The 12,070-nt window shown below is 40.6% G+C and overlaps 1 protein-coding gene across 4 annotated transcripts in view; it reads left to right on the forward strand.

Annotated features, from left to right (window-relative positions):
- Window positions 1-12,070, forward strand: part of herc1 (HECT and RLD domain containing E3 ubiquitin protein ligase family member 1) — an 89,070-nt gene that overhangs the window by 70,786 nt on the left and 6,214 nt on the right. For all 4 annotated transcript variants that reach the window (XM_084721199.1, XM_084720943.1, XM_084721116.1 and 1 more), the window contains 14 exons: window positions 21-86; window positions 185-310; window positions 1,062-1,200; window positions 1,592-1,773; window positions 1,917-2,072; window positions 2,305-2,427; window positions 2,541-2,643; window positions 3,159-3,328; window positions 3,950-4,088; window positions 5,928-6,097; window positions 6,478-6,647; window positions 6,781-6,946; window positions 7,080-7,156; window positions 8,224-8,476. In XM_084721199.1, the coding sequence (XP_084577325.1) occupies window positions 21-86; window positions 185-310; window positions 1,062-1,200; window positions 1,592-1,773; window positions 1,917-2,072; window positions 2,305-2,427; window positions 2,541-2,643; window positions 3,159-3,328; window positions 3,950-4,088; window positions 5,928-6,097; window positions 6,478-6,647; window positions 6,781-6,946; window positions 7,080-7,156; window positions 8,224-8,476 (2,040 nt within the window). The remainder of the gene's footprint in view (window positions 1-20; window positions 87-184; window positions 311-1,061; window positions 1,201-1,591; window positions 1,774-1,916; window positions 2,073-2,304; window positions 2,428-2,540; window positions 2,644-3,158; window positions 3,329-3,949; window positions 4,089-5,927; window positions 6,098-6,477; window positions 6,648-6,780; window positions 6,947-7,079; window positions 7,157-8,223; window positions 8,477-12,070) is intronic.

The raw sequence follows: 12,070 nt of genomic DNA on the forward strand, positions 1-12,070 counted from the left end.
TGTGCACTCTGTTCTTGCAGGACAACAGTAAATGGGGGTCCGGTATGGACGAACAGATCATGTCCTGGGCCACATCGAGACCAGAGGTGATTCAGACTGATACCTGGATCAGCTGTAATAAACGGTTTGTCTGTAACTGCTCTTTTAACTCTGGTTGTCTATTTTTAACTTTGTGTGTCGGCAGGACTGGCACCTTGGTGGAAAGTGTGACGTGTATCTCTGGGGAGCAGGACGACACGGACAGCTGGCAGAGGCCGGCAGAAACATCCTGGTGCCGACCACGGCGCCATCCTTCTCTCAGGCACAACAGGTACACAGAGAGTCATGTGTTTGTTTACTGCAACCACAAAACAACATCCTGTTACCTGTAATCACATCATGTGAGAGTAAAGGATCCGTGTAGTTGTTATCTTTTACTTTACTGCGAGAGCAAATATTTTTATTGCCTGTTACACTGAAGATATTTATATTCAGTATTCGATGCATATTTTTTCTTTAAGAAAATGACAAAATCAAAGGAGCACAGATTTTATTTTTTCATTCTTAGTCTGTCATTTGTGAATCTCCCAGCTTTATATATGAGTTATAATAAATCACTGGAGGATAAATTCATTTTGATTTTTTATGAAGCTCTTATTGGTCTTTTATTTCCTTGCATCAGTTCATTGCTTTCTTTTAATCTGGGCTCTTTTGCCAAACTCGGTCAAGTGATTGGATTACGCTGCAGATGCCGGCTTTGATTTTTTTTTCTTACTGAATTTATAAGAAGTCCACTTTTTCATATTATGCACCTGCAGGGTGGAAAAACATGCAGAACGATATAAAGGATTTTTGTCCATAGAACGGTCTAAATCCTTGTTGCCTCGTTTATGCAACTTTCTCTTTGATGTTTTCGTGTCCGTGAGCTTTTATTTTATTTTTTTACGCAGCTACGTTGTAAGTGAGATCTCTACCTCAATGTATTTCCAAGTTTTAAAATAAAGATTGAATGAATGATTTTATTTCCACTGACATGTACAGTGACAATGTTTACAAGCTTCACATCTGATCTCCTCCTTCAGGTGGTGTGCGGTCAGAACTGCACCTTTGTGATTCAGCCTAACGGGACGGTGTTGGCCTGTGGGGAGGGAAGCTACGGCCGCCTGGGGCAGGGCAACTCTGACGACCTGCATGTTCTCACCGTCATCTCAGCTCTTCAAGGTTCTCCTGAAATATCTCCTATTTGTCTGTTTGAATGGATAAGGATACTTTATTGTCATTCCAGAACGCGTTGAATCACACAGGAATGAAATGAGCTACCCTGACAGAAACATATGGGTTGATTCCTGGTATTATGGAAAACAAAACATCCTGGAGTAGCAGATGTAGTTTTAATCTACTCACAGTACACATCATTAGACCTGGAAAATAAGGTACAAATGTCTGTGAAGACAGAAAGAGATATTTTTATTTTTATTTTGACAGTTGCTGTGTTAGTTAAGTTTCATGTTAAATCTCCTCAGGTATAGTTTTCTTATGAGTTATATTTCCATTAATTTGAATTGTAGTTCCTTTCTTCATCGCCTGTACTCTGTGACCTCCGTCCCCTCAGGTTTTGTTGTGACTCAGCTGGTGACATCATGCGGCAGTGACGGTCACTCCATGGCTCTGACAGAGAGTGGCGAGGTGTTCAGCTGGGGTGACGGTGACTACGGTAAACTGGGACACGGGAACAGCGACCGCCAGCGCCGACCGAGACAGATTGAAGCGTTGCAAGGAGAGGAGGTGGTGCAGGTCAGTCTTTACCTCTGCACGAGTATGTAGGAGCACAGAACGTACAGACAAAAGGGATTTAAAAGTGGAGATAACAATGCACCATTTAGTTCAAGTTCTTTGATTTTTTTTTTTTCCTCCAACACTTTTCTCTCCATCCTCAGATGTCTTGCGGGTTCAAACACTCTGCGGTCGTAACAGCTGATGGAAAACTTTTCACATTTGGTAACGGAGACTACGGCAGACTGGGTTTGGGAAACACCTCGAACAAGAAGCTGCCAGAGAAGGTCACGGCTCTGGAGGGATACCAAGTTGGACAGGTAGGACGGAAAAATATCAGAACTGACCAAAGGGAAAAGATGACATTTATTGAGTGATTTTACAGACGTTTTTTGTATGTCACAGTCACAGTTGGCATGGTCATAGACAGGACTACAGAAAGAAGTATTCATCTTTTAGCTGCTTCTTCTTGTGTTTTGACAGCTGACAGGTTTGGTAATCGTACAGTAGATGATTGACGAGCTCTCGTGTCGACATGTGTTCCCTCCTCAGGTGGCTTGTGGTCTGAACCACACTTTGGTCGTCTCTGCCGATGGAATGATGGTTTGGGCTTTTGGTGACGGAGATTATGGAAAATTGGGCCTCGGCAATTCCACAGCGAAGTCTTCTCCTCAGGTCAGTGCTGCTGTGTTACTATCAGGCCTGTTTCACCTGTGAAATTATTATAAATGATCTTGTTTTGGAGTGAATGTAATAAAGGTTTATTCTCTTTTTTTTTAATTCCTCAGAAAGTGGATGTCCTGTGTGGAATCAACATCAAAAAAGTGGCCTGTGGAACACAGTTTTCTGTGGCTTTAACCAAAGATGGCAAAGTTTACACATTCGGTCAAGGTACGTTCAGTCAGTGTTTCCAAATGTTACATATTATACCTTATATATAACAGCAACATTTGCTTCATCTTTTTGACATAACGTAAGCAAGACTCAGGCTGCAACTAACAGTTCTATTCATTATTGATTAATCGGTTAGTTGTTTGGTCAGAAAACAGTGAAAAATGTTGTGTGTTGAGTGTTTCCCAGATTCCAAGGTGACTTCCTCAAATGTCTTGTTTTGATATTCACTTTATTCTCAGAGGACTAAAGAAACCAGAAAACATTCACATTTGAGAGGCTGAAATCTGAGAATTTCACATTTTTTTGTTTAAAGAAAGTACAAGAATTAATCAGTCATCAAATTTTATAATCAATTTTTTTTATTTAATAGTTGAAACTAATCAATTATTCAATTAATGATTGCAGCTTTAAACAAGATAACTGCAGTATTTTCACAATAAAGGTCATGTTAAGATCATGTTTTTTTTTTTTCTTTAACATATCATTTCAGTTTTTTGTTTTTCTCGTTTCAGACCGTCTAATTGGGCTGCCAGAAGGCCGAGCCAGGAACCACAACCGGCCGCAGCAGGTGCCGGCTCTGGCGGGGATCCACATCCAGGATGTCGCTGTAGGAGCCGAGCACACTCTGGTTCTCTCCTCCACGGGGGACGTTTACACCTGGGGCAGCAACTCAGAGGGGCAGGTAACCCGCTGACACACACTGAACCCCCACTGAAAGGTTGTCAGTCAGTCTGAAGGGTAACATTTCAAAACAGGGACAGCAAAGGTAAACTGTCAGTAACAATGATGAAGCTATTTATAACCTTCTTCAGTCAGTTTCTGCTCTGGAATAATGAACTGTTTAGTATTCAGTTCTCTAGAAATACAGTAAATTTATGGAAACAATCTGCTCTAAATACGATGTGAAGAGACGAGGGTGAAAGTTTATTCTTGATCTTGGAAGGTCTAGTGTGACAAAAACACTTAACACAAGTTTCACTTACTAGCGTTGGACAGACCTTTCAGTCACATCTCACAGTCGTCATCAGCAGGTAGAGTTTTCTTGGTTTTAATGGAGAAGTCTTAAGATTATGAGATGTTGTTAAAAAACTTTGGAAAAAGCTTGAAACTGGATCGAGTTGAGATGGGGTTTTTTTTCCCAGTGTGTAAAGATGTTAAGTTTACAGCCTGACACTATATTTAAAAAAGTTTTCAGCAGTTTTTATACTTTCTGTGATTGTAAATTGTTAATTCAGGTTATATTTTGGGTGATATGATAAATTAATGATTCATTCACATGGCTTGGCGTCCCTTTATTGTCTAGCTGGGTCTCGGTCACACCAACCACGTCAGAGAACCCACAGTGGTGACGATGCTGCAGGGAAAACACATCCACCAGATCTCTGCTGGACGCTGCCACAGTGCTGCATGGACGGCTCCCTCTGTGCCGCCTCGAGCACCAGGTGAGCCGCACACAGACACACACCCGTCCTAACATGTGCCACAATGCCCCCGTCATTGCACTGCTGTCTAACGGGCAGACACTTTATCCTGGAGGTCAGATTTCCTGCGGTGCTGCAGGGGCGTGTAGTAAATACCAAACTGCAGCTCAGCACATTGTTGTCAGATGAGGCACTGGTGCTGTTTGGTGAACGAACATTGAGGAATTTCAGGTATTGAGGTTAGAAAGCTGCCAAGTTCACAATCCAGAGATAAATTACGTGACCAGAAGACTATTTTCATGTCACAGTAACCGGATTGGACTGGATAATCTTTATTGTTTCTGAGGGGAAAACAGTAAGACAACAAATACTCATCATAAGAATAAATAAAGAACATAAATACAAACTGTATATTAAACACTAAGTAAACGTCATCATAATAAAGGTGCAGTTTGATGTGTGCATTACCAGCTAGACCTGCAGCTTGTTTAAGAATACAACAGTCTGTTTGATTTGGCTCTCTGAGGGAATGTGTCCCTCCTTGATGACAGGAGTCCAAACCTTGCATGAAGACGTTGCTGAAGGTCCACCAGCGTTGCACTTTTAGTGGCTCTAACTCGATAAATGTGGCCAAGATCATTCCATTTGGTGCCAATAGTATTTTTGCAAAGTTTAATCATCTTTCCCAGCATATTTCTGTTAACCATGCTGATGTTGCCAAACCAATAAAATCACCGGAAAAGTTAAAATTGACTCAATAAAAGATAAAGAAAGCATTTTCAAAAGTGATCCGTCAACAAAGAAAACAAGCAGAGTGCTGCACTGGGTCAAGTAAGTTGTATTGCCAATGCAAAAGATAAAAAGATCAGGTGTTTTATAAGAATAGAGTCAAAAAATTAGATGAAAAATAAAACAAACACTGACTGTCCATGTGACTGACAGTAAGTGTGAAGTCATGAATAGCAGTCTGCAGTGATCCAGGGCACTCTGATGATAAATTTAAAATCCTTAATAATGCACAGATACGTGTTTCGACTCAACAAAGTTTTCATCAGTCTTTCAACCTTTAAAAGCCTCAACTTTCCTGAGAAAGAAGAAAATCAATGCAGTCAATGAAATGGTGCCAAAAGTACCATGACAGAAGGGTTTCTGTAAAAGTCAATAAGCAACTCTTTTTATCTTAGAGTTACAAATTTGCATTATGTCACCGTTTTGTTTAAATTATGGGTTGGACCCGCCTCACAGCGACAAACGCACCCCAGGAGTGATCCTGTAGAACACGCCAGGTTCTCAGACAAAGTAACAATAACACAGTTTCTGCATCATAAAATATAACTAAACTTGGAGTTCTGTGTGGCCACAAAAACATGTTAAACTGAGAACTCATGGAGCTTAAACACAAGTTGTTTTATGTTTACAACATTTACTGTTTGTACAGTAACTTTGCATGACGAGGGTGTAGGAGGTCTGCCAGAATTTCCCTTTGAGTTTCTCCGACTTGATAAACGTGGCCAAGATCATTCACGTTGGTGCCAATCATCTTTTGGTAAAGTTTAACAATCTCACCCAGCATATTTTTGTTAACCCTGCAGAAGCTTATAAACTACCAAACACTGAAGTGATAAAAGATGAATAAAACATTTTTTAAACAATCTGTCAACTTCCTCAAGAAAAAAGTCTCTGATTGACCTTTTTGCAGATAAAAGCTGCATGCTGCCCAAAAACTGAAACATGGAGGCCTGCACAGCCGTTATACTCATAAACATATGATGTTGTTTTAATTTACCCTCATGGTCTTTGTGTCTCTCTCCTCCTCCTCCTCCTCCTCCTCCTCCTCCTCCTCCTCCTCCTCCTCCTCAGGCTCGTCGGTTCCTCTGCAGCTGGGTCTTCCTGTGGCTGTGCCTCCTCAGTACAGCGGGCTGAAGGAGGTCAGCATCGAGGCGGTGAGGGCTCGCCTGCGACTCCTCTATCACTTCTCCGACCTCATGTACTCCTCGTGGAGGCTGCTCAACCTCAGTCCTAACAACCAGGTGGGCAAAGAATCAGGACACTGAAACTTCACTCTGCAGATAAAACATATAGAAATGTAGATTAACTGTTGCTGCAAACCTACAGTGTCAGTTTTACTAAAGAATGTGAAAAGAAAATGTTAATAGTTAGGGTGAAACGTAAGACAGTGTTTTATGTCTGTCTTCAGACACTACTGACAGGTTGTCTTTGCTTTGAGAGGATTTTACACAAGGATGTTGTACATAAGACCTCAGTTCAGGCTGTGGATTAAGACTTAAGTTCTGTAGATGACCACAGATGGAACAGACTGTCTTTCTTGCAGAGCAGGAGGCAGCAGAAGCTGCATCAAAGCGTTGTCTTACAGTATGTAATGATGGTAAATGTGACTGTCATTCTGCAGAGCTGTACATCCCACTACAACGCCGGTACCTGGGGGATTGTTCAGGGCCAGTTGAGGCCCCTGTTGGCCCCCAGAGTGTACACTCTGCCCATGGTGCGCTCCATAGGCAAGACCATGGTGCAGGGCAAGAACTACGGCCCCCAGATCACCGTCAAACGGATCTCCACACGGTCAGTACGCCACTGGAAGGTTGTTTTTATGTGTTCACTTTAGTTTTGGAGTTTTACTTATTTTTGCTCAAACCTGCATCCTGATTGGGGATAAACTTGTTAAACTAATTACCTCCTTTCATTCTCTCTACAGGGGACGCAAGTGTAAACCGATCTTCGTTCAGATCGCTCGTCAGGTTGTGAAGCTGAACGCCTCCGACCTTCGACTGCCCTCGAGGGCCTGGAAGGTCAAACTGGTGGGAGAGGGGGCAGATGATGCAGGAGGGGTCTTTGATGATACCATCACTGAGATGTGTCAGGTACGGACGGATCTGTCAAGTACACAGTCTGTGAACTCGTTGGTTGAAATGATTCTTAATCAGACAGAAGGTTACTGTCCGTTTTATGATGCAGTGATGTTTCTCCCTTTTTGTTCTGTAAATGTGTTTGTAGGAGTTGGAGACGGGCGTGGTCGACCTGCTCATCCCCTCCCCCAACGCCACAGCGGAGGTCGGCTACAACAGAGACAGGTGAGGAAGACCAGAATACAGGCCTGTCTTTATTTACTCTGAATGTCCAGCCTACATTTTCTAAGGTTTTAAAAGATTTAGGATGTATTTGATCTTAAGAAAAGGTGCAACTACAGACATTAGTACTCACTGTTGAAATTAAAATCAATGTGTTATTTTATTTACTAGTATTTTATTTATTAGTGCATCTGCACAAAGTCAAACATAATTTCAGAGATTTCCACCTTAAAGTTTGTGATATTTATATAAAACCTTGATACTTTAATGTTGTCATTATATCCAGTGACATACAGAACTCAATCTGCAATATATTGTCAGTAAAAATACTGAAATAATTTTACATTCTGTTTTAAAGATTATGTTGATCAATAATGACAGTTTGTTGATGTATCCCTTCACTGCAGTGCTGATTTAAAAAACAAAACATGACAGATCAAACAGGATTACAAAGTTCTTTGCCTTTTTTCTTATCTCATCTTGTTCATGGATTCTTTTTTTTCTTATTTAATATTTTATCTTATTTAATTTAAGTGTAAACATATTAAATTGTCTTATATCGAGGGTTTAAGTTCTGTTGAATCATCAACATTGTTGAATATTTTGCAGCCCTTCCTTCTATTTTGGAAACGTCTGACAGAATCACAGAGCAGCTCCAAACGCAGCTTCATCAGCAGCTGTGAAAAATGTGAAAAAGTATTTTTCAAAATCAAAAAACAAAACCTGTTATTTCCCACCTAAAACCTGTTACAGGCTGAAACCACAAGAACGTCTTTGCTGGAAGCCCAAAATTTTGGAATAAATCACTCTCCTGTCTCAGCTTGTAATGCTGGATGGCAAAGTTTATTCAAGGGTAACTTTGTAAGTACGGCGGACGTTCAACAACAGCAAAACAATATTATAACATCTGGAAGTAAAGTGTCCGTTTTATTTTGCTCATTTCATCGACCTCCATCACTGGTCTGCTCATCGTCTGACCTGACACTGCATCACCTGACCGTCATCTTAATGTCACCATTTGAAAACAAATTAAAACCAAACAACATTTCTGCCTCGTTTGCTCTGCTCAGGTTCCTCCTCAACCCGTCCGCCTGCCTGGACGAGCACATGCTCCAGTTCAAGTTCCTGGGCATCCTGATGGGCGTGGCCATTCGCACCAAGAAGCCCCTGGACCTCCACCTGGCTCCTCTGGTGTGGAAACAGCTGTGCTGCATCCCCCTGCTGCTGGAGGATCTGGAGGAGGTGGACCTGCTTTATGTGCAGACGCTCAAAAGCATTCTTCACATTGAAGACAGCGGCATCACCGAGGATAATTTCCATGAGGTGGGACACTGAGTTTTGATTTGTTTTTTACTATCGGATGAAGGTGGTTATGTGGATTTTACTTTTGCTGTGTTTTAAAGGAGTTGTCAGTGTGTTATACACTGGTGCGGTTGTCGGTGATTAACAATCGTCCAATTGCGTCAGTTAGCGATAGCCGATTAACAACGCTTCATTTCTGGGAGTTAAAAAGTTTCCTGGGATTAAATGTTGATCTTGATTGTTTCCATAAATCACAGAATGATGATTTCATTGTTAATCGTTCCCTCACTCTCACAGCTCAAACACAAACAGAAGATTAAAGTCCATCAAGCTGCACCCTCTCTTTAACTATATTGTCAGCCACATGCCACGCCTGGACAGTCTAAAGGCTGGCTCTATGCATTCGGGCCACAGACCACTTCATGGGGACAATTTCAAGAATTGAGAGTTGGTCCACTGCTGCCAAGCCAAAGAATGTGATGGTTTGCCACCTCAAGGCCAACATTTCTTGGCTGGAGTGAAACCAGCCCATAGAAAGTGTCTCTGCTATAAAGACAAACATAAAGAGCAAGTTGGAGAAAAGTCGGTGAAAGTTTGATTCTAATTCTGAGCATCTCCTTAAGTCCGAGGTATTTGTTTCCAGCTCAGAGGTTGATCTTGTTTCCCAGGGATTTCAAAAACGTAGATAGCGGACGCCACGATGCTGCTTGAAACAAGCGACCAATGGCAGGACTTAAACCCAGCTGTATTTGAATCACTGAACAAATTAGAGGCTACATGTTGCTGTTGATGCAAAAATCATTTTAAAATCCAACACTGAAATAAAGTCGTCCATTTAGAGCCCGACTGATAATCACTGACGCATCATATCACTCTACAATGTATGTTACCTGATAAGTAACAGAAATGTCATTAAAAGATCATTTCAGAACATAAATAACATACATCATTACATAATAACTAACTACCTGAGAGCACTGAGCAGTTTCTTTAATTCTGAAATGTTCCATTCATTACATATCTCAGATGCAATTTTGTAACAATTGAATTTTAGAAATATTTATTAAATTTGTTGGTGTCAACTTATACAGGAGGGCAGATTATTGGAAATACGCTCCAGTACAACAACAACACCAACTATGACCTCAATAATAAACATGAAGTGGAATTATTAACTTTCTGACTGTCAGCAAAAACTGAAAAATTATAAATCTTAATAAAAGTCTAAGTAATGGCAGAGCTGTTGCAGTGGATCATGTTAGACTGGGGGAGTTGTACCTGCTGAAGTGTCCCATGAGAGTAAACCAGCTTCTAAAATCCAGTACTGATCAGGTTCTCGTCCTGTTCGTCAGTTTGCAGCATCGCCAACGATAACTTAATTCTCCCAGAAATATTAAAGACTGTGCAAACCTCAGAATAAAAGGTTCATAAAGAAGAGAATTACGAGCAGTGATGAGGAAAAATAATATCTAGTGCTTCTAATGTCTCTAATCTGAATGTAACCACTAAAAATATATTAGAAATATGGTACAAAGACAGTTAGAGAAACTCCTGTCTCACTTTCTGCTGATATTTTTATTAAATATCATCATCCTTCATCAGGTTTGCTGTCAGCATCCAGCTTCTATACAGACATGGAGCCTCAGTTCCCAATCAACACCTGAAACTGATTAAAGCATCATCAGCCAGAAAATAGATAAATCACTAAATCACAATAAATCTTAAATATGCATTTTACTTTCCATAAACCACAAAGCTGAAAAAGTGTCATCATATGTTATCATCCTACAATAAATACATCTATCCCAAATAAATCCATTAAATAATCATCAGACCTGCAGATCAGGATGAACAGAGTTCATGTTAATATGTAGGTTCACATCCATATAATCACAGCTGCTGCAGAAAATAGAAATTTTAGTTGAAGATATTTTATTTTAGTGGATACTGAAGTCCACAATGCACCAAACAGAACAGAGGAAGTTTACATTAAAGGCAGATATCACAGCTGCACACAGACTGGATTTATGATGCTGAATATAAATTTGTCTTCATCAGATTAAAAAAAATTTAAGGTGTAAAAATTGAACAAGTGTCCTTAACGTCCTCGAAGGCTCAGCAGTGAATATCAGTTACACACAGCAGCAGCAGCCGCCGCCGCTGCTGCCCGTCTGAATCCTCTCTGCTGCTGATCAGAGCTTCATTACACTGTATTTAAGCTTAATATCAGGCTTCAGCAGCACAATACTAAAGACTGACAGGGTGACTGATAATTGTTTTGACAGCGTGGGCCGCGTGTTTACTTCTCCTGAGCCATGTGAACGTTTGATTCATCAGAATCACACGCGTGCTGTTAAAAAGATAATAAGCAGCCAGCTCACAGCCTCATGAGCCTGTTTTTGATTCCCATAGTGAGATTTAACTTCAAATGATGTCACATACCGAGGCCTCGCCACACCCAGCGAGCGCCGACACGACCCAGCAGCCAACATGATGTGATTTATGCCGGCTTAATCCTATTTACAGAAAGATGAAAGGGATGTTTGGATTATATAATGTGGGTTTGTATGAATTACTCAGCAATATTCAGCGTATTAGCTGCAGTAGATGTTGACGACACACCAGAAGTTTGGAGAAACAGAGAGGAGCGACCGCACAGAAACTAAGCACCGAACTGCTGTGGACAGAGTCGGAGTCACTTTCACTGCTTTGCCCGTCTGACGGACTTCTTCATCAGGAAACTGCTGTTAAATAATCAAATATTATTCTCTCTCCAAACCAACCAAACTCGCTGGTTTACTGCTGCCTTGATCTGTTAGTTTGTTTGTGTTTGTGTCACTTTAGTGAATAAAAACTATGTTGTAAAACATCAAAGTCACACAATAACACAAACCAACAGATTGAAGCAGCGTTTGACCAACAACTTTTGTCTTCTGTGAGGTGAAATGATTGTTTTTGTCAGTGGAGTTTGGTTTAGAGAGAGAGAACGATATTTGGCTTATTTAACAGTGGTTTCCTGTCAGAAAAAGTCTTTCTGATGGCAAAGAAAAGTGATGAAAATACTCTAAATATAGCCTACACTTAAACTGTTAATGATATTTTTAGGTGGACCTTTTTTAAAGGGACATTTCACCCCCAATCAAAGATATATATTTTTCCCCCAGCCTGTAATGCTGTTTATCCATCTTGATAGTTTTGGTGTGAGTTGCTGAGTTTTGGAGATGTCAGCCGTGTCTTGCAGTGCTCATAGTGACAAATAATAACAAAAATACATGCATTTAAAAAATTCAACATAAATGTCTGTTTCTAAAAGTTATTACATGGTTGCACAAAGTAATCTGCAGACCTTCCTGTCAGCAGGGACTGTTTTCTTATCTATCATCATCAGTCGGGTAAAACTAAACTGTCTGATTACTAAACGCTGCTCATCTTCCCTGTTCATGAGTGAACACTCCAGTGTTTGGTGAATTCTGCTTCACAGTGACAGGAAGAGCTGACATCAAAGGATCTTTCTTTCTTTCATATAGAGAGAAAAAAAGTTCCAGTAGAAAAGAAAGTAGTTTGGATAGATTTTACTGCAGAAAAAAGTAGTAGTAGTATCTCTGTACTGAGGCT

Source organism: Lutjanus erythropterus, chromosome 1, assembly GCF_056507025.1.
Source record: "Lutjanus erythropterus isolate fLutEry1 chromosome 1, fLutEry1.hap2, whole genome shotgun sequence".
Taxonomy (NCBI): domain Eukaryota; kingdom Metazoa; phylum Chordata; class Actinopteri; order Lutjaniformes; family Lutjanidae; genus Lutjanus; species Lutjanus erythropterus.